At 33.2% G+C, this 21,111-nt stretch overlaps 3 protein-coding genes across 7 annotated transcripts; 2 read left to right on the top strand and 1 right to left on the bottom strand.

The window, feature by feature from the left end:
• Positions 1-1,644: 1,644 nt before the first annotated feature.
• Positions 1,645-4,835, top strand: LOC141665818 (squalene monooxygenase SE1-like). Of its 2 annotated transcripts, none has more exons than XM_074471801.1 (9): positions 1,645-1,824; positions 2,084-2,400; positions 2,702-2,813; positions 2,947-3,121; positions 3,205-3,373; positions 3,540-3,758; positions 3,838-4,113; positions 4,197-4,475; positions 4,594-4,835. In XM_074471801.1, the coding sequence occupies exons 2-9, from the start codon at positions 2,164-2,166 to the stop codon at positions 4,696-4,698; spliced, it is 1,572 nt and encodes a 523-aa protein (XP_074327902.1). In that variant the 5' UTR covers positions 1,645-1,824; positions 2,084-2,163; the 3' UTR covers positions 4,699-4,835. The 2 variants fall into 2 exon arrangements, with proteins under 2 accessions (XP_074327902.1, XP_074327907.1); XM_074471806.1 differs by having other exon boundaries at positions 2,077-2,400.
• Positions 4,836-4,974: 139 nt separating this feature from the next.
• On the top strand, positions 4,975-12,075 carry LOC141665811 (uncharacterized). The gene is made up of 2 exons (XM_074471796.1): positions 4,975-5,191; positions 9,981-12,075. Exon 2 carries the CDS (start codon positions 10,142-10,144, stop codon positions 11,861-11,863), a length of 1,722 nt encoding a protein of 573 aa, XP_074327897.1. The 5' UTR covers positions 4,975-5,191; positions 9,981-10,141; the 3' UTR covers positions 11,864-12,075.
• Positions 12,076-12,453: 378 nt separating this feature from the next.
• Positions 12,454-20,202, bottom strand: LOC141665795 (LL-diaminopimelate aminotransferase, chloroplastic-like). 4 transcript variants are annotated; one of them, XM_074471779.1, is made up of 8 exons: positions 19,560-20,191; positions 18,956-19,055; positions 18,764-18,834; positions 17,280-17,347; positions 16,856-16,948; positions 14,410-14,514; positions 13,194-13,400; positions 12,454-12,997 (listed from the first exon to the last, which is right to left on the bottom strand). In XM_074471779.1, coding segments are annotated over exons 1-8 (876 nt in total). In that variant the 5' UTR covers positions 19,561-20,191; the 3' UTR covers positions 12,454-12,766. The 4 variants fall into 4 exon arrangements, 3 of the variants coding, with proteins under 3 accessions (XP_074327880.1, XP_074327884.1, XP_074327889.1); XM_074471783.1 differs by lacking the exon at positions 16,856-16,948 and having other exon boundaries at positions 19,560-20,187; XM_074471788.1 differs by lacking the exons at positions 12,454-12,997; positions 16,856-16,948 and adding an exon at positions 14,169-14,223 and having other exon boundaries at positions 13,357-13,400; positions 19,560-20,202.
• Positions 20,203-21,111: the final 909 nt, after the last annotated feature.

Below are 21,111 nucleotides of genomic sequence, written 5' to 3'. Positions count from 1 at the left end.
AGAGCATGGGTAAAGAACTTATATGTCAGCAGTGAATTAGAGAACCAGGGCTAGGGTAAGAATTTCCTTAAAGTTAAAATAGTTATCTTGGGAAAATTTTCCCCTGAGTTCTTACCAAATGGCATTCCTCTGAGCAGTAAATAACTGGTGCACAGAAACATTGTATTCATGTTAAGTTCAGCCTTTTTATAAAAATTAATTTAAATAAAAAGGTCATGTAATAATTTAAAGAAACAACTATGTAATGCATGTTTAAGTTGACACATGTTTCCTTTTTCTGTCCAACAGCTTCTCGGCTCCCTGAAGTTTCTGAATCTGAGTCACTGCCATGACATTGTGAAAGCTCCAAACTTTGCAGAACTATGTTATGGAGCAATTGATCCTTGAAGATTGCGTGAGTGCAGTCGAGATTGATGAATCTATTGGAATGGCTAAAGGACTTGAATTTTTGGATTTAAAGGAGTGCAAAACTATTAAAGAGGCTTCCAAATACATGCTAAAGTATCTGGAAACACTAATAAACTCGGGTTGTTCAAATCTTGGCTTGCCTCCTGCAGAGATGAAGAAATTGAAATCTATGAAAGTGTTTCTTGCTGCAGGAGTTGATTTAGGTAATTAAACTTGCACAGGATTATATCTGGGGTTGGCCGATTGGGCTTTAAATTGGAGAATACGTTTCAGTGTTTCTTTCGTATAGCAGTGCATGTGCATTCAGCATCTTTTACCCTGGAAACAGTGTTCCATTTAGGTTTACTAGTAATCGCCACACATGTTCTATATCCTTTATCGTATATCATTCTAAACTCAGATATTTACTTCTGATCTGAATACCAGTTTTGAACTGAAAGAAGTTGGCATCAATCCTGTGTACGAAGAGCAAGAAGAGGCAGTTGTTCGTTCAACAAAGGGCGAGGGAAAAAAAATCAACAAACCTTTGATGAAACTTCTCAGTATGTCATACTAGGGGAACAGCTTCCATGGACACAATATGAAACTTCGTTTGTTGTTAAAGAGTACTCTGCATTCTAGCAGATGAGAGGTTTACCATGAATTTTAAAAAGACTCTATATCCATGATGTAAACTGGTATTATATTATTTTAACTTTGATTATTAAGGATGGTAATCCTCATTATCTTTTACTTATGATAGTTCTTGAATCTATTTAAAATGAAGATTAACATATTTGATACTTCTCTTGAATACACAAACTTACCAAACTATTAGCAGTCTTGGATAGTCAACTGGGTTAATGTTACATTGTTATGTAGATTATTACCTTCAAAAGATGTCTTACGATTCATTCTGTACATTCCCCTTTTCACTTTTATATTAGAGAAATAAACAGCAAAAGAGAAATCTGTATGCTATTAAATAGTGTGCTCCATATAAAAGGTTTAATAATTAAGCATAAACATTTGATAATGATTGAAGTTGGCATTACATATTTACATGCATGCCTAGTATCATGTTTAAGGAATTATTCTTTGGACAAATACATACAAATATCAGTACATGGATGACCAAATCAACTTGATATTACAGATACAGGCAAATATGAATGACACCTGGTACAAATTTATCCAATATAAGACATTGGAAAATTTCATCCATGACCATATACCATAATTTGTCTTTCTGTCTAAAATATGTAATTTTACTGATCTTTGGCTCATGGTTCTTCTTCCTGTGGGTTTGAAACCATGAGCCTTTCCTTTGTTTAACTGCTGTTTAGATCCTCTGTTTTGATAAGGTTCGATTAATCATCCTAAGGTTCGACTAATAGCAACGATTTCAGTAAGTCCTTGGCGTCTATGGTCTTTAAGGTATTAACAGTCTTCTGTTTGTTTCTTGTTGCTGTTTATGTTTATTGTCTTTCATTCATGTGATTTTAATTCTTTTTTGTTTGTAGAACTTGAAATATTGACTTGCTGACTATACAACTAAATTGTCTTACATGGCCAACATGCTTTTTTTCTTCACTGCTATATTCTTTTGACAATTCCCTTGTCCATTAATCAAGTATGCTTGTCCGAAGACTATATATTGTCCCCATTTCTCATCATCTTTTTCTCAAGCTTTCAGAAGCACAACAAGAACAAGAAAAAAATCAACAAGGAGGCCCCTTTGTATAATCTTCCTTTGCATTTCTGATCGATATCAAGATGAGTAATCAGTTTAATGTTGGAGGGGTCATTGCATCTCTGCTTTGCTTTGTTCTTTTTTGTGTACTCAAGTATAAGAAGAACAAGAAGAATGAATGCTTACTGCAGAATCAAATAACGGAAAGCACGAAACCAATCCAAGATGGTGAATGTCAGGAAGAGAGAGCGCGAAATCCAGATATCATTATCGTAGGTGCTGGTGTTGCTGGTTCTGCTCTGGCTTGTACACTTGGAAAGGTCATTCTTCACTTCCCTATGATTTACCTGCTCACATGTCATTGCTCTAGCATCGGTTTAATCATTAAAGTTTTATGCATAAGACAATGATTTCAAATTATCCGATTACAATGTGGTGGTGGTGGGGAAGGGGATTAAATTACAGATAGTGGTATATTAGCAATATGTTAAGACTTCAAAAGGAAAGAACCTATACTATTATTTTCAAGAAGCTTTAAAGTATTTTTCTATTGTTTGCGGCATGATTTCACACAGGATCTTGTTTAACCTGTAGTATCTTGCTTGGTTTGACATGAAACAGGATGGGCGTCAAGTTCTTGTAATTGAAAGAGATCTAGCAGAGCCTGATAGAATAGTTGGTGAATTACTTCAGCCAGGGGGCTATATGAAACTCCTTGAGTTGGGTCTAGAAGGTAAGAACATCATACAGCGAAGATGCAATAACTCCCAGAGTTGCATTCAGTTTTCAGTATACCTCAATTGGTGCATTAAGTTCATGTATAACCTCAAAATGATTGATGATATAAAAATTTACATTGGTTACAGATTGTGTGAATGGTATTGATGCACAAGAAGTGTTTGGATATGCTCTATTTAAAGACGGGAAAAGTACTAAGTTATCTTATCCATTGAAAGATTTACATCCAGATGTGACAGGAAAAAGCTTCCATAATGGTCGCTTTATACAAAGAATGCGTGAGAAGGCTAGAACAATTTCAAAGTAAGTATATATCTTTAAGATCTTCTAAAAATATGCTTCAAGCCTTGTCAATTTGCTAATCTCGAATTTTTGTGTCATCACAGTGTGAGACTCGAACAAGGAACGGTAACATCTCTTGTTGAACGAAAGGGAACTGTGAAAGGTGTACAATACAAGACTAAAGGCGGTCAAGATATAACAGCATATGCTCCTCTCACAATTGTATGTGATGGCTGCTTTTCAAATTTGAGACGTTCTCTTTGCAATCCACGGGTGAGGGCCTTTTCATGGCATTATCTTCTTTCTTTGTGTAGCCAATTCATCTTAAGAAGCATAACAAATTTGTAGTATCAGGTTTATGACAGAAGTACATTCTGTTTCATGATCTGCAACACACTCAGTTCAGTAAAATTAACGTTTCTTAAATTTGAATATGAAGGTGGAAGTTCCTTCATGCTTTGTAGCCTTAATCCTGAAGGACTGCGAGCTTCCATACCCTAATCATGGCCATGTTCTATTAGCAAATCCTTCACCAATTCTGCTTTACAGGATAAGCAGCACTGAGATTCGATGTTTAGTTGATGTACCTGGTAAGAGAATACCTTCCATGTTAAATGGTGATATGGCCAATCACTTAAAGACACTGGTGGCACCTCAGGTATGTACAATAAATTCAAAACTTACCTAATGATTCTTAGGGCTTCATACTAATGATCAATTATTTTTGTGCACCTCAGATCCCTCCAGAGCTCTACGATGCATTCATAACTGCCGTCAATGAAGGAAACATGAAAGCAATGGCCAACAGAAGCATGCCAGCAGCTCCTTATCCCACTCCAGGCGCACTTTTAATAGGAGATTCATTCAACATGCGTCATCCTTTGACAGGTGGAGGAATGACAGTTGCTTTATCTGATATTGTTGTACTTCGAGACCTTCTTAGACCACTTGCAGACTTAAATGATGCATCTGCACTTTGCAGATATCTAGAGTCCTTTTACACTATACGCAAGGTCAGTAAAACTTTATACAGTAAAAATTTCAATATACAATTACAAATCAATATGTAACATGTATGACATTTCCTGTTTTGCAGCCACTGGCATCAACAATAAATACATTGGCAGGGGCACTTTATAAAGTATTTTGTGCATCGCCTGATCAAGCAAGAACCGAAATGCGCTCAGCCTGCTTTGATTATCTAAGTCTGGGAGGAGTTTGTTCAAGTGGACCGGTGGCTCTCCTATCTGGTTTAAATCCGAGACCACTGAGTTTAGTATTTCATTTCTTCTCGGTGGCTGTATATGGAGTTGGTCGCCTTTTACTTCCATTTCCATCACTTGAACGCGCATGGCTTGGAGTTAGATTAATCATGGTATGACTCGTACAAATCACTAAAATGTGTTATCTCATCCTGCAGGTATTGCATGCATCAAAATTATAAATTGCTCATATGATTTGTGCTAAAAACTCTTGTTTCTCATTTCTCGCAGGACGCAACAAGTATAATTTTCCCAATCATAAAAGCTGAAGGAGTAAGACAAATGTTCGCCCCTGCTGTTTGTCCAGCATATTACAGCTCTCCCCTCACTGCTTAATTCAGTGCTGTGGAGGAGAAGACTGTTAAGATTTTCACTAGCATTGTGTACCTGATATGTATTTAGTTTTTCGAAGCTGCAAAAGCTATCAACTATGTATCATAATATGCAGAAACTTGCAAGATGTAATATTAAAAAATTCAATTCTTTTTTTAAAAAGTTACTAAAAACTATTCTCTCACATATTTTCTCTCATCAATCATCTGATATTCCCCAGGGCTAAAGCCCCACTTGCATATCTTAATCATTTTGCAAAATTAATACTTCCCTACCAATAAATTATCCGGGTCGGATCTTTTTTATTACAATTTACACCCAACAAATCAACAAGATGGCCAAAACCAAAACAGCCTCTCCCTTTTCAACCGTCCAACAATAATTTAGCATTTAAAATGACGAAAATGCCCTCTTCCCCCTGAATCAACAAAATCAGAAAAACCCAATTGTAACCCTAACATTTCATCAAAATCCCCAATTCATTTTGCTCCCTCGGGTTAGTACTCATAACTCATTTAAATGTTCATTTTTTTTTTAATTTTTGATTGACTGATTCAATCACATTTCTATACACGTGTCTGTGGTGATGTTGATCAGTTAGTTATATGTAGACCTTTTTTGTATGTAAAGATGTAGGAATCTAAGTTGTTGGTAAATGATAATGGTTAAATTACATAAATTCAATTAATTTAGGACTCTATATGTCTCCGTTGAGGCTCGAATTCTCGACTTTTAGTGGACTAGTAGTTGAGGTGTACATTAGAGAAATGCAAGCTAAACCCTAAAGCCGGGGAGTAAGCTAACTAGATTTATTGAGTTAATGTGAAGTGAATATCTTTTAACTGGCTAAATTAGTATATCTCCTTAGACGGTGAAGAAGCATGAGTACATCATGTGCACAGTACAGGGATTCTGGAAATCAGATAATACGGGGATTCAGATATGGCAAATATTGAACTTCTATAGAAAGTATATAATTCATAAATTAAAATATACTAGTTTAAAACCCGTGCGATGCACGGTTCCCGTTAATATTTATATTTTATATGATTTTATTGAAATTCTAATATAAATTATTAAATACGTAAATTAATAACAATATAATTATAATTTGATTGTGTATAACTTTAAGTTAAATCAAATAGTATAGTATAAAATAATATATGGTTGATGAAATTTGAACCATTAACCTTATTTATAAATAATAATTAAATGTTTGATGTTGGCGGGGTTCGAACCTGTAAATTTGGTTAGTATATTTTATTATAAATATTAATATAAATATTTGTTGTTGGCAGGATTCGAACCTAGAAATTTATTTGTAATTTTATAAATAATAATATAAATGTTTGTTGTTGGCGGGATTCGAACCTGTAAACTTGTTGGTGTATTTTTTTAGTATTCAGATCTAACGTTTATGATCATTTGATTAAGAGATCTGATGGTCGTGATCGAAAGAGATAACCAAAAACAAGGTTAACCAAACTACAAATTATATCAGAATGTTGTATAATTTGGTTTAATGGGTATCCTCTTATTTTAATTATTAAAAATAAAAATAAATAGCGTTATATAGATATTAAACTCTACTATATTGCTAAACTACACAGTCTCCTTATTCTCGTACTACGATTAGCCTTATTATCATAAACTAGGATTAAGCGCTAAACTACAAACAACCTATTCCTAATTATTACTTATTTTTATTATGAATCTATAGTATATATTTATTTAATTTTATTAAAGAAAGTTATTATATGATTAAATAAATAAAATTTTAAAAAACTCGTTAATACTTGATATAAAATAAAAATATTTAAATATTAACGGGAACCCGTACATTATACGAAATTTAAGCCGATACTTCTAAAACTTGTTTGTAGAAATTTATTTTTTGAAATAAACAGAGCCTTATGGGTACCCTTCTACTGTACATGTATCTACTAACTATATTATAATACATATATTCAATTACTATATTATATATTTTTCTTCAAAATAATTGCATAGCATAATGTTGCTGAGGTGAATACAGAAACAATAAGTTCGAATTGATCACATTCACATACGATCCTCCGATCTGAATTAAGACGAACACAACTTGAATTAAAGACTTAATCCTTTAAAAGTTACAAAGGAAGTTCACTACAATATTTGTAAACAACTTAAAACAAAAATCTTGAGAAATAAATGAATAATTAAAATGTTTTAATCAAATTATTGAAATGTCAAAATGATACTCCATCTATTACATTAAAATTGGCATATTATAGAATTGGTGGAATTTTTATTGATAGATTTTGACATATTTTTAAGGCAAATGACATGGTTAAACTCATATATCGGAAATTGTAGTATTTACAAAAAAAATATTAGGGGTATAAAATTGACTTTCAAAAAAATTAAAAAAATATGTGACTTTTATTTGTTAAATAAAAATGGACATTTTTCATTCACTGTCAATATTACATATATACTATACTATATTATACTATAATAACCGGAATGGGGTATAATTTGTAGTTTGGTTAACCCTCATTTTGGTTATCCTTTTCCATCACGAACGTCGGATCTTTTTTCCTTTCCATCACGAACGTCGGATCTTTTTCATCAAATAATCAGAGTCGTTAGATATAAATACTAAATTAATATAGCCACAAGTTCTCAGGTTCGAATCTCGTTAACAACAAATATTTATATTTTTATTTATAAAAATACATATAAGTTCTCACGTTCAAATCTTACCAACAACAAACATTTAGGCCTCGTTTGTTTCGTCAACTTTTATAATTACACGGGAACTTGAACTTCCCTGTAACTAAGTTACAACTACAAGTTTCAAGGTAATTAAAGTAAACGTGTTTGGTTTCTTGATATGTAACTAGAGATTACGTAGTTAAGTTTGGTAAGTAATTAATGTTTTTATATTAAATAGCTTTGTAACTTGTGGTGACCATGGTGGAGCTTGATAACTAACTTCCTATTTTGTGGTAACTATAAAAACCATGGAACTTGAAGTTCCTTGTCCATTTTAAAATACAACAAACCAAACACAGTAACTCATTTTAAATCCGAGGAACTTTAAGTTACGTAGTCCAGTTACATCGAAACAAACGAGGCCTTACATTATTATTTATGAACAAGATATCATCAATCATATAGTATTTATAATGTTTGAACTTAACTTAAAATTATACACAATGAAATTATAATTATATAATCATTGTTTAGTATTTAATTATTTATATAAAAAAGAAATGAAAATATATAAATATTAACCAATACCCGTGCATCGCACGGGCCGTAAGCTAGTATTATTAAGATATGGTCAGTCATGTCACGTGATTTTTTGTAGTATTACTCTTATAAAAATGAATTACCGGCATAAAAAAAGTGACTCTAAATGAATGTTTTACGGTTGTCAACGAAGTTTAAATTGGAACTAGCTTAAAACCCGTGCGATGCACGGGTTCCGTTAATATTTATATTTTATATAATTTTATTGCAATTCTAATATAAATAAATAAATACGTTAATTAATAACAATATAATTATAATTTGATTGTGTATAACTTTAAGTTAATACAAATAGTATAGTATAAAATAGTATATGGTTGAAAGATTTGAACCATTAACCTTATTTATAAATAATAATTAAATGTTTGATGTTGGCGGGGTTCGAACATGTGAACTTGGTTAGTGTATTTATTTATAAATATTAATATAAATGTTTGTTGTTGGCAGGATTCGAATCTAGAAATTTACTTGTAATTTTATAAATAATAATAAAAATGTTTGTTGTTGGCGGGATTCGAACCTGTAAGTTTGGCTTGTGTATTTTTTTTAGTATTCTAACGGTTATTATCATTTGGTTAAGAGATCTGACGGTCGTGATTGAAATTGATAACCAAAAACAGGGTTAACCAAACTACAAATTATACCCATATTCGGTTATTATAGTTTAGTATAGATGGATATAATTAAGGGTTGTTGTCAATATTACAATGTGTCGAAATTTACCATGAATCATATTAACTATAATCAGATATTAAATGTCATTATATAAATTAATATCAAATATTTAAATTTGTGAGAACTTAATTGGTAGAGAACTCATTTTGAGTCTGAAAAACAAGGTCAACATTCTGTGGCTACAGATACATATGCACCATTTTCATAGAAACAATGACAAGTATACCAATTTTCTGATGTGAAGGTGCACAAAAATAACGATTTCTGAAATTCTGGTCATCTTTAACAATTTGGATCCCGGATCAGAATTGTGTATATATAGTTATCACATTGAAGAATGCATATATTTTTGACTTGTAAGGATACTCTTTCTTCAAATGTGTATCTCCTTTATTAACTACAATAAAATATCTGGATACAGTTTAGTAGAAACAATAAAGAAGATATCTGGATAATAAAGTAAGAAATGTGTATTAAAAATACCGGGCAGGCGAGCACATTCATTCCAAGTCTTCATTCTTTTTAGTCAATATAAGTTTGACTGAAAAATTACCAAAGTCTACTCTTGCACTCCCATGAAATCCGACCATAGAATCCAGAGATACACAGGGCAGCGCACGGCCCCGCATCCGTACACAGTGCGTCATCCTAGAGCTACACCCCCGCTTTTTATGTGTACAGGAAATTCTGTCATTCATCAGTGCCTGTTTGATTTCATGGCGCGTGTTTTTTAGGATATGTCAATATAGGATCAAAAAATAAAGGAGGAATATTTTTGTTTGCAACGATTTATTTTTATTGAATTGTAGGTGTGATAAGCTGCATGACAAACATGAGTGATGGTTTTTAAATTTGAAAATTGAACTCAAACCAACTATGATTTCTTATATATTTTTTTCTCTAGATAGTGAAACCCATTCACTAGACCACAAGTGGCAATCTGAACAATTTTGGTATTAACACTTAAATATTACCAACTACTAATATGCAAGTGTGCGTAGGTTATCTCTCGTGTTATTCTGTCCGGTAACTGTTTGCATTGACACAAATTTTAACTTGGCTTGTTTTGCTTGTCATTAATTCATATCAGTTAGAATTTATAATTTCCTCATGAGTATTGGGTGTTTTCTGCTACAGTAGATTTGGTTATGCTACATTTTTTATGAAACCAAGTGAGTACAGATTCAAATAGCCAATTATGATGTTTTACATGTTTTTTTAGATGTGCATAGAGATGTTTTATTATTCTTTATGAGTTTATCTGTAACCACTTTTTATTAAAACTATTGACTCTTTAATTTTGAATATTTCAGTGTTCAATTTTAGCGTTATTAATTGGATTTCACAAGGGATGTCTGATGATGTATTGCATTCAATTATTGAAAAACACTCTTTGTATCCTTTCACCTTCTAGAAGTCAGTGATTGCTAAAATGAATGATAGTCCCTAAGAGAGCAATTTTGCAAGTTAAGCTATGGAGGAGCAACCTTTTGTTGTTGGTCGAGAGTTCCCTGATGTGAAGTCCTTTAGGCATGCAATTAAAGAAGGTGCAATTGCACAGCACTTTGAGCTTCGCATCATAAAGAGTGACCCGACACGCTATTTTGCTAGGTGTGCTGTGGAACGTTGTCCCTGGCGAATACGTGCAGTTAAGCTTTCAAATGCTCCAACATTCACTATAAGAAGCATCGGTGGACCACATACTTGTGGTAAAAATGCCCAAAATGGACATCACCAAGCTTCAGTCGATTGGATTGCGAGTTTTATAGAGGAACGTTTACGAGATAATAAAAATTACAAGCCAAAAGATATACTGCATGATATACATAAACAATACGGCATCAGCATACCTTACAAACAAGCCTGGCGTGCCAGAGAGCGTGGCCTCCAAGCAATATATGGCTCTTTTGAAAAAGGATACTTTCTCCTCCCTGCATATTGTGAGCAGATCAAAGCAACCAATCCTGGTAGTATAGCGGAGTTATTTACTACTGGTGCAGAAAGTCGATTTCAAAGGCTCTTTGTTTGTTTGTACGCTTCTATCTACGGATTCCTGAATGGTTGCTTGCCAATTATCAGCCTTGGTGCTATCCATCTTAAGAGCAAATACCTAGGAACATTATTGTCAGCAACTTCTTATGATGCTGATGGTGGATTTTTTCCTCTCGCTTATGGTGTTGTTGAGGTGGAAAATGATGAGAGCTGGATGTGGTTCTTATCAGAGTTGTACAAGTCTATGGAGGTAAACACAGATAGAGTTCCACAGCTGACCTTTCTATCAAATGGACAAAAGGGCATTACAGATGCAGTAAGAAGGAAATTCTTATCTTCTTATCATGCAATTTGTATCCGCCATATGAGTGAGACCATTGGCAAAGAGTTCAAGAATTCAAGACTTGCTAATCTCTTGTGGAAAGCTGCATGTTCCACCACCACCATCAGTTTCAAGGAAAAGATGGCAGAAATTGAAGACATATGTTCGGATGCTGCAAAATGGCTTCAACAGTTCCCTCCGTCGCAATGGGCATTGCTATATTTTGAAGGAAAGAGGTATGGTTATCTCTCTTCCAATATTGATGACTTCAATAAATGGATTCTTCAAGCTCGAGAGTTGCCCATGGCTCAGATTATAGAGAGAATTCACTTAAAATTGATGTCAGAATATGAAGAAAGACGGACGAAGAGTGTTTTATGGTTTTCTGTGCTTGCCCCTTCTGCTGAAAAGCGTTTGATGGAAGCAGTGGACCTTGGTTCTTCATATCAAGTTGTTCGTTCTGACGAGGTAGAATTCGAGGTTATATCAACTGAAAGATCAGAAATTGTGAATATAGGCACCCGTTCTTGTTCTTGCTGTGATTGGCAGCTGTATGGAATACCATGCTCTCATGGTGCTGCTGCTCTGTTCTCTTCCAAAAAAGATATTTATGCTTTCACTGAGAAGTTTTTCACAGTTAGTCATTATCGTGAAGCATATCTAGAAATTATACATCCCCTTCCTAGTCAGATTGAATGGCAGAAGGATACTAAACCATTAAAAGATGACACACCTGTGGTGCGGCCGCCAAAGTCCCGACGAGCTCCTGGAAGGCCTGAAAGGAAGAAAATGTGCATAGAGGACCTGAATCGTGAGAAGCACACAGTTCATTGTAGTCGATGCAACCAAACAGGACATTATAAGACAACCTGCAAATTATAGAAAACTTTATAAAAGATTATAGAGCAGTGCTAGTATTTAGATCTAAATCACCAGTACTCCAGGTTTCTGTAACATGTAGAAATCAGTGTTTGTGCAAGCTGTATTAGTTATAGAGGTGTTGTAAGATAGGATATTGCCATTGTGATTATAAATGTCTCATTTTCGGAAAACAGTCGGGAGAATGAAGAATTAGAAGCCTTGGAAATGATTCACCTCTATAGGATTTCCAGAAATGGACTGGTTGAAATAGTTGTCAAATAATTTAAAACACGAATTCGTTGAAAAATGGTCTTTGCGTATATACAACAATCCCAAACTATTCCAAACAATCACTAGGTTTTGAAAGCACATCACGAGCCACAAGGCAGGAGGTGCCTCTCTAGAAATATCTTTTGCAGTCCCACATTTTTTTCAAATGCTTAATATCTCATACCACATGTTAGATATTTACATCATCTCCAGAATTTCCACCGAATTGCGTTTTCATGCGATAAACTGGGTCATTTCTTCCTGATTGTGGCATTCTTTGTCATCCATTTTGGAAGTGTGGTAATTTGTGCACTTTTTCGAGATAATATGGATAATGAGCACAACTTTAATTTACAATACATAAATCTGCGTAGTCGCATTCCATGGTAACCATGAAAAAATCAATATGTATTACTTGCTAATAATCTACTACACAACTTCATCTCTCAAACAGGATTCTGAGGTCGCAGACCTACAGCCTACAAGTTACAAGTATAACATAGTATTACCCCTTGTTTAAACAAATACTTGATCAATATTCTACAAATGCTTTAAATTAATAACAAAGTTGCTAGCAAATCGTGCTAGTTCACTTGTATAACTGCTTGAATCTTCTACATGCTTCAACAACATTTTCCTGATGACCAAAGGCACTTACCCTGACAAAACCTTCACCGCCAGGTCCAAAACCACTACCAGGTGTAGTAACAACATGTGTCTTCTCGAGAATCTCGCTAAAAACGTCCCATGAACTTTGTCCAGGAAAGTGGACCCATACATATGGAGCATTCTTTCCTCCATACACTTTGAAACCAAGAGAATTAAATGTATCCATGAATTCACAAGACACTTGCTATTGTTGCAGTCCTCACCAGGGAGAACAGACTGAACAAAGGAGGTTTCTTCATTTAGTTTAAAACAGAGCAACAGAAAGCGGATTGTATAAGATTAACAAGAGATAGTATAGTGCATCATTTTCTACTCCCACTCAGCTCAGTTTTATGAGTGGACTACAATACAATTAGAACATATATCTAGTATGATGGATCTGCAACGAATAAACTGTAGGATGAAAATTTACCTTAAGGCCCTCCAGGGTAAGGCAAGCCAAACCACCGGCTTGGGAAATATTGGAGGCTCCATTGAAACAAGTACACACAATGCGATTGAAGTCCTTGGCTACAGGAAATCCATCACAAAATAAAAGATGTTTGGGAATTACTGTCCAACCTAGACGCACTCCAGTGAACCCAGCATATTTGGAGAACGACGCAGTCTCAATTGCAACCTGAAAGATACAAAAGTCCAAACTCAGTTATTGTATATAAAGCTGGCTACTCTCTATGAAAATACAATACCAATTCATGCTTTAACAGAAAGAAATTATTTTATACTTGTCCACCTTAACACTGACTTCTGATAACCCTTTGACCAAAGATCTTGACCGACACAGTTAATAATATCAAGTCAATCAATTCATATGCTGAAAACTTATGTCTTTCCCAAATGGAACTTACTCAAAAGGTCTCTCTCACATGGGTATAGATCCTAAATTCGTGTGAGAGAGCTATGCGATGCCATACTATTTATTATATTTAATTGGACAGAATCAATATGAACTATAACAGAGTGATACAATTCTCTACACCAACATAATTGGTATGCTCGAGTATTTCCATACTAAAGTATGCCCGTCGAATCTGTCAAATGTAGATAATGAGAACCGAAAGATTACATTAGCAAAATGGCTTCAGCAGCAAGTGGACAGAACTTATATATCACATATATTATGAGGTACTAACTGCATACATAGCGAAGGAATATACTTATAATGACCCATAATGACACTCGAATCAGCATAAGCCTGCAACAATCAAGTTCAAGAATGACGAAAAATTCAGTTGTACAGAACACATTATATACATCATCTCAATCTTTTTCTTTTTATTTAGATAAAAAAACAGCAGTTTTATTATTTAAAGTTTTAAAGGCCAGTGAAAATGTTATATTAAGTTGTTGGGATTGGAAATTTTTGAGACGTGGAAAGGCATTATACCGGGTACCAAGGGTCTTGCTTGTACAGCTATTGTCACTGTAGACCCAAAAACAACCTGCCACAGACAGAACAAAAAAACTGCTTAATTGCACACCAGTGACAACTTGACAACAACCAGGACTTGGATTTCTTTTAAAAGATTTTCAATGGATGTCGAAAGTTGCTCAAGTAACAAGAATTGGACACTACATATCTGATAAGTTGAAAATTAAATCAAATGCACATCGGAAACCCAATATACCTCAAGCCGAGAAATGTCACACTTTGCACCATCAGATACGAATACATCGTCCGCCTCTATCCCAAGGTTGGCATAATATTCTGAACAGATTGCTGCTCTCAAAGGCTGGTTCAACCAAAGATTTGTGTTAATGTTCAATCAAGTCATATTCCTGACTAAAGATGGCGTGTGGGGGAACTCTACTTTAAATACCCAGTTTTTCAAATAAAGCATTTAATAACGATGAAATAGTTAAACTAAGAATTATGTCAAGTTCAGTGATGCTGAATTTTCTTATATGGATCTTGTGCCACATTAAAAAAGTGATTTTAAGTAGAACCGTTAATTCGTTCGTTTCGTGTACTTTCGTATTTCGTGTTACGATTGTTTAACCCAAACCCGAACCGTTAAGAATTCGTTTCGTGTTCGTGTACCATCATTTCGTGTACGTTTTGTGTCGTGTTTCGTGTAATTTAAAATTAATAATAAAAATAAAAAATAATTAAATATATATTTAAATATTAAATTTTTACTAGTCTAGTATTAAGTCAATAAGTCATAAATGCTCAAGTCTTATGAAATTTAAATTTGAATATATTTCGTATCTATTTTATGTAAATATTATATGTAAAATATTATTATAAGATATATGTATTCATATAATTTTAATAAATGTATTTAAATATTTATTTATTTCGTGTACTTTCGTTTCGTGTCATGTACCCAAGTGTAAAACCAAAACCGACACTAAATTCATCCGTGTACTTTCGTGTTCTTGTACCAAAAATGTGAAACCAAACCCGTTATTTTCGTGTCGTATTATCGTGTCGTGTACGATATTGCCGGCTATAATTTTAAGGCAGAGAGGAGCACGTATGCTTCTAAAAAGTGCAGCTCATTTAATATTTTCCATTTGTCTAAAAACATGTCGACGAGCATGTGTGCAGTAAGGATATTAAAAACATACAAAAATATGGAGACAAAAGAAAAAAAAGAGGAAAAGAATTAAAAAAATTACATATCGATTATATTTTTCATTTATTTGGTTATATTTTGCATAATGATTGTGAATCTCATGACGAAATCTTAACATTAACCTAAGATTAGTTAATAAATGTGTATACTTATTAATTTATATAATATCAACTATATTTTTGAAAATATATTTTATTATAAATATATATATTGCGAGTTGCGGTTGCGATTTTGCGATTTTCAAGAATTTAAAACCGCATTCAAATCGCGAATGAGCGGTTTTTAAAATTTAAATCCACAATCAACCCGCGTTACGTGATTATCCACAAAATGCGGTTCGGTTGTGAGCGGTTGAGCGATTCGTCTTTACACCCCTACAAGAAATAACTAACAAAGCACCTGACTAAAAAATTATAAAAGCATGTGAAGCTCTATAGTCATGAAGACTCATTTTGAACTGGAATGGATATATATAAATAATCACTTAAAGCCAAAACTGATGTACAACATACTTTTCACCTTGTTCAGCTCCATACCCACTGTACCCCTCTAGCGTTGAAAGCGCATATGCTTTCTATCAAAAAACAATTTAAATTTAGTACCAAAAAATGATTTTATACAAACACGTGTGAAAAAAGAAAAAAATCACTTTTATTTTACATCTTTATGAAATTATTCTTTTAAATTAGTATGAACAAGAAATTAAAACAAAATTCCATCCACCAGATTTCGTCGAGCAAAGGGGAAGGCAATAAAAAAAAAGTGTATAAGATGTGATTTGAATTATCAAGTAAAAAAGAAGAATTAACTCTTCGAATTAGATATCATTCCAGGTTCTTATTCATTTATTTAATAATAAAAGCACTGGAATGCATAAGGGCAAATTCAATTGTGATCCAAAAATCCAAATTTGGGATAGATTATCCAAAATTTCATTTCAACAGTGATCTAAATAATCCAAATTTAGATCAGTGAACAGTAGTGATCCATGAAAATAATGGTTTTGTTATTTATAATTTATGAGATTTTAAATTGATTTTTGATTTTTTAATTATATAATTAATTACCGAATATAATTAATAGTTAATAAAATTTATTTTTAAAATAAAACTTAAAATAAAGAGGCACATATTGCATGCGTTAATTGAGCATTTTTGGGAAAAATATACTAATTCGGAAAATTAGTGTGTATCAAATATCAATTGATATTTTGTATGTTAATTATTGTAATAAATGTGTTTTTCGTTAATTAAGTGTACAATTTTAATATTTTTATATTTATTTTTTTTTAATTAATTTATAAAATGTTATATAAATTGTTAATAATTAAACGATAAATTTAAGATAAAATTGCTTAATAAAATATTATACTATTGGAGTTGATGAAATTTAGATCAATATTTAAATCAATTGATGATCCAAAATTAAATTTTTGGATCACTAACTATCGGAGATGGCCTAAATACACCTTAGCCATTGCAGACGTAATAACCTCTGGAATGGGCTCTGTAGTGTCTCCAATCTCGAGGCTTATTACTTGGGCATCAGGGTGCTTTAATAAATGTGCTGTCTTCCTTCGAGCAACCTAATATTCTAGGAGAGTTTGAACTATCAAATATCACAAAAAACGAGATGGCTAAAAAAAATAAGAAATAAAATTTATAAATTATATGCTATATGGAAGAAAACAAGTGTAAATCAAAAGAAGACTACATAACAATTAAACAGCAAGCTGATTATAGATGCCTTAGCCTAGAATGACAAGAAGAGTTCTTTACAAAAAAAAACCAGAGTACATGTTCTCTTTTCAAGAAACTTACTAATAATACATCAAAAGAGAGTACACAAACCTGAAATATACCTCAAAGTTACTTAATTAACAGCGAATATGGGATTACAGCAAGCGAATAACAAACCTCGGGAAAGAGATAACCAGCTTGGAGTTTACCAATATTGGAATTGCGAGAAACCTTGGTTGTGTAAGCTGCACAAATTCAAAGCATCAGTCCCCACAAATAGAAGATAAATTAAGAAATTGTCTTTCTAACGTGTGTCTAAAGGCACACAATAAGCACTAAATTTTATGAGTTTGGTGCATTTTTATTGGTGGAGTTGTTGTAAATACAGGGGGTCCATCAATATTTATAATTAAAGTTCCAATAAAAATGCACCAAATTTATGTGAGTTAGTGTTTATTGTGTGCCCTTGGGCACATATTAGAAAACCCGATTAAGAAAATACAAATAAACATCTGAGAGTAACTCCAACAGATTAGTTACATGTTATCCCTTGCTAACATTTTGGAAACTTTGCTCCTATAATGTTCTAGTAGTTCTTTAAAAAACTGGAATCATCCTCCCATACTTTATTTATAGGGAACCAAAAGTCATTCTGTATCTTCCTTTATTAAAAATATATTCATTTCACTCCATTCCCCACTTCAAGTACCTATTTAAAATTTAAATATAATGATATAATAATACTAAGAAGCAAATATAAGGAATACTGTTCGAGTTAAAATAAAAAAAAATGTCCTAAATTACTGGGGGTCATTATTTAAATATTAATTTAAAGGAATATGCAAAGACTCTATTGGAGTTGCTCCAAAAATCCAAGGACATTAACTTATTCAATGCAAGGCCATAGAAAAATGGCTATAGCCTGACATTATACTCCCTCCGTCCCTTTATATATTTCCTATATTGACTTTGAACAGTATTCATGTTAAGCGATTGACTATTAATTTACGTCTAATCTATAAGATCAAATATAGTCATAAGTGGTCTCGTTTGATTCGTATTTATGAATATTTTAATATAATGAAGTTTTTATATTTAATAATATTACGAAATTAAAGATATTAACAATCAAAAGTGTGTATCGGCAAACGTGTCCAATACAAATATGAAATGTTTGTAGGGACAAAGAGAGTATTACTTTATTATTTTCCTTTTACCTGAATCTTATTAGTACAACTGTATCACCAAAAATAAGGGGACATCAGGACATGGTTTAGTAGCGATTCCGGTTTCATGCCGGCTAGTTGCAGGCTTAGCCTGCTAGCCATGTTTGTTTCATCAGAATATAATCTCTGAACTATTCACTAATCTATTCTATTCTTTCCTACAGTGTATTCTTGAACAATCCTATGAACTAAATTTCAATCAATTATTTTGGCTCATTTCCATGGATTATAATACCTAGCCAAAGGATGGAATTCAATAATACCTAAAAATTGATCAAAACTAGTCCTTGCAGACAAGCAAACACTTCATAACAAAATTCTTCCCTAAGTTCAATATGATTACGAAATACAAAAATATCACCATAACAATCCCCCTCTCCCAAATCCTTCATAAATTACTACTCGGAAATTTTGAAACGAAAATTAGAAAAATACCACTCTTTTGTGGAGTTGCAACACATTTACAGATTCCAGCATATTTAGCTGGAAGCCACACATTCTTAGTTCTGCAATATTAAATTCCATTCCAACAAAAACATGGATGGTCTTAATACAAACAGGTGATAAAAAATAGTAAGCTACAAAAAAAGAGAGTGAGAAAGTATTAAGGAGGATGAGAAATCTAACCTGATGATAGTAGTAGTAGATAATTTTTGTTTGACTAGGAAGGTAGAATTTGATGATGAGATTGAAGTAGGTACATGTTTTCTGGGAATCACATACATCACTGAAAAAAACGAGAGAGAGATGGAGAGAGGTACTTGAACACTTGAACCCAAAGAGAGAAGGCAGAGTGTGCAGAGTGAATAACTAGTATAGTGGCAGTAGTCAAAGTGTCTAGCAAACCTAGGCTGCTGACTAGATCATAGAAAGACCGCATTTGGCATGCATAGAAACTCTTTTCTACAGGTCTTGCTCTACTGTATTAAGAATGACAATTTTACCTCACCCAACCCATAATCGAACTATTCCGATTCGTTTGAATTTATCCAAATCCGATTTTTTTAATTTCGATTTTGATCTGGATTTTATTTTTAGACTCGAAAGAGTTTGGATCTTAAGGGAATTCCACAAGCTCGGGAATGTGGTGAAGTGGCCCATGAAGTCTAACAAGCCCAAGGCAAATCCGGACTCGAAACTATGGCGTGAATTTCATGGAGACTATTGTCATAGAGCTCATGATTGTGTAGCGTTACGAAGGGAGATACAAACTCTTGTCACAAAAGGGTACTTGTCAAAATTCATGAAACAGTCAACACACGTGAGAAGAGAACGATCACCACCGCATCAACCACCATCATCCCTTATCACAAGATAATCAACTTCATAGCAGGGGGATCAGATGTCTGTGGAGCAACGTATTCACAAGCAAAGAGAATTGCACGGGACTCAGGCATGCGAGTGGCACAAGCTGACGTCCAAATTAGCAACATACCCAGAATATATTTTGATGAAGAAGACAGGAATCGTCAAAGGGAACCTCAATATGACAGCTTGGTGATAACCATACATATAGGATATTGTTTGATAAAGCAAGTTTTGGTTGATAACGGAAGTGCAACCAACATCATGATGCTCACGACACTAAAGCAAATGGGACTAGTTGAAAGTGACATGCTATAAAGATCTACCACACTTGTTGGGTTTAGTAGAGAAATGAAAAGAACTATGGGAGAAATTGTTTTGCCAACGTATGCCCAAGGCGTGAATCTGTTGCAGAAATTTTTGATAATTGATTGCGATTCAACATATAACATCATTTTAGGAAGACAATAGATCCATGATCTAAAAGTTATACCATCAACATATCACCAAGTGATAAAATTCCCAACACTATGGGGAGTACAACAGATCCATGGAGATCAAGTGACAGCTAGAGAATGTTACAAGACATGCTTGAAGCCGAGCATCACAAATGAGGAGCCAAAAAAGCCCGTGGTCATGGTTAGACCTGGAAAAATGGGTCTGGATCCGAAAAACCGAACCAAAATCTATGGATCTGAGATCTGAATTATATAGATCGAAAATTATCCGAAAACCAAATTAAACCGATCCGAAAATTACCTGAAACGAAAATTTAACCGAAAATGATCTGAAATACTAGATCCGATTACATATTGGAACTGAATAAAACCGATTCATATAATATATGAACTGAATATGATCCGAAATAAGCAAAATTCATACTTAAATGTATCTTATATTCGTGATAATTTAATTATTTAATCATAAATTAATGTAAAAGTACATTATATTATATTAAAAGTATTACACTTAATAAAAAGATATCTATACTATACTATAATAACCGGAAAGGGGTATAATTTGGTTCAACGGTTATTCCCTATTTTTGTTATTAAAAAAATAAATAAATAATGTTATATATCCGCTAAAGTAATAAATTATTAAATTATTACACACATAGTCTACTTATCATACTAAACTACAGTCACAACTTATCCTATTATTAAAAAAATAGTGTTATTGATAAATGTATTTTATATCTATTTGGAACGCTTCATTACAAGTTTAAGTTGGTGTTTTGGACTCAACTTATTAGTATTTTTGTGTGTTTTTGTGTTTATTGCATGACAGACATTAGTTAGATGAATAAATAAGCTTTTCAAGGAAATATGCTGAAATAATGTCAGAATCTGAAGTCAAGACCATTCTCATGTTGAAGAGTATCTCGATAGCTTCGCGTGGACTACTGGATCGCCAAATTCTGACAGACGGAACTCAAGTTACAGAAGAAACAAGAAAATGAACAAAAATCCAGGAGC

The sequence above is a fragment of the Apium graveolens genome, chromosome 1, assembly GCF_009905375.1.
Source record: "Apium graveolens cultivar Ventura chromosome 1, ASM990537v1, whole genome shotgun sequence".
NCBI lineage: Eukaryota > Viridiplantae > Streptophyta > Magnoliopsida > Apiales > Apiaceae > Apium > Apium graveolens.
Note: the sequence above shows the minus strand (reverse complement) of the source record. Positions and strands in the feature narration are given on the sequence as shown.

Bases quoted from the DNA above. Each gene is read 5' to 3' on its own strand.
- LOC141665811 (XM_074471796.1), top strand. From the start codon at position 10,142: ATGGAGGAGCAACCTTTTGTTGTTGGTCGAGAGTTCCCTGATGTGAAG.
- LOC141665795 (XM_074471779.1), bottom strand. The intron at 18,835-18,955 runs GTTAGATTTCTC...TTAATATTGCAG, and splicing joins TCTACTACTACTATCATCAG to AACTAAGAATGTGTGGCTTC. The intron at 13,401-14,409 runs GTATATTGGGTT...TGTATCTTTCAG, and splicing joins GTGACATTTCTCGGCTTGAG to GTTGCAATTGAGACTGCGTC.
- LOC141665818 (XM_074471801.1), top strand. From the start codon at position 2,164: ATGAGTAATCAGTTTAATGTTGGAGGGGTCATTGCATCTCTGCTTTGC. The intron at 2,401-2,701 runs GTCATTCTTCAC...GACATGAAACAG, and splicing joins TGGCTTGTACACTTGGAAAG to GATGGGCGTCAAGTTCTTGT. The intron at 3,374-3,539 runs GTGAGGGCCTTT...TTGAATATGAAG, and splicing joins GTTCTCTTTGCAATCCACGG to GTGGAAGTTCCTTCATGCTT.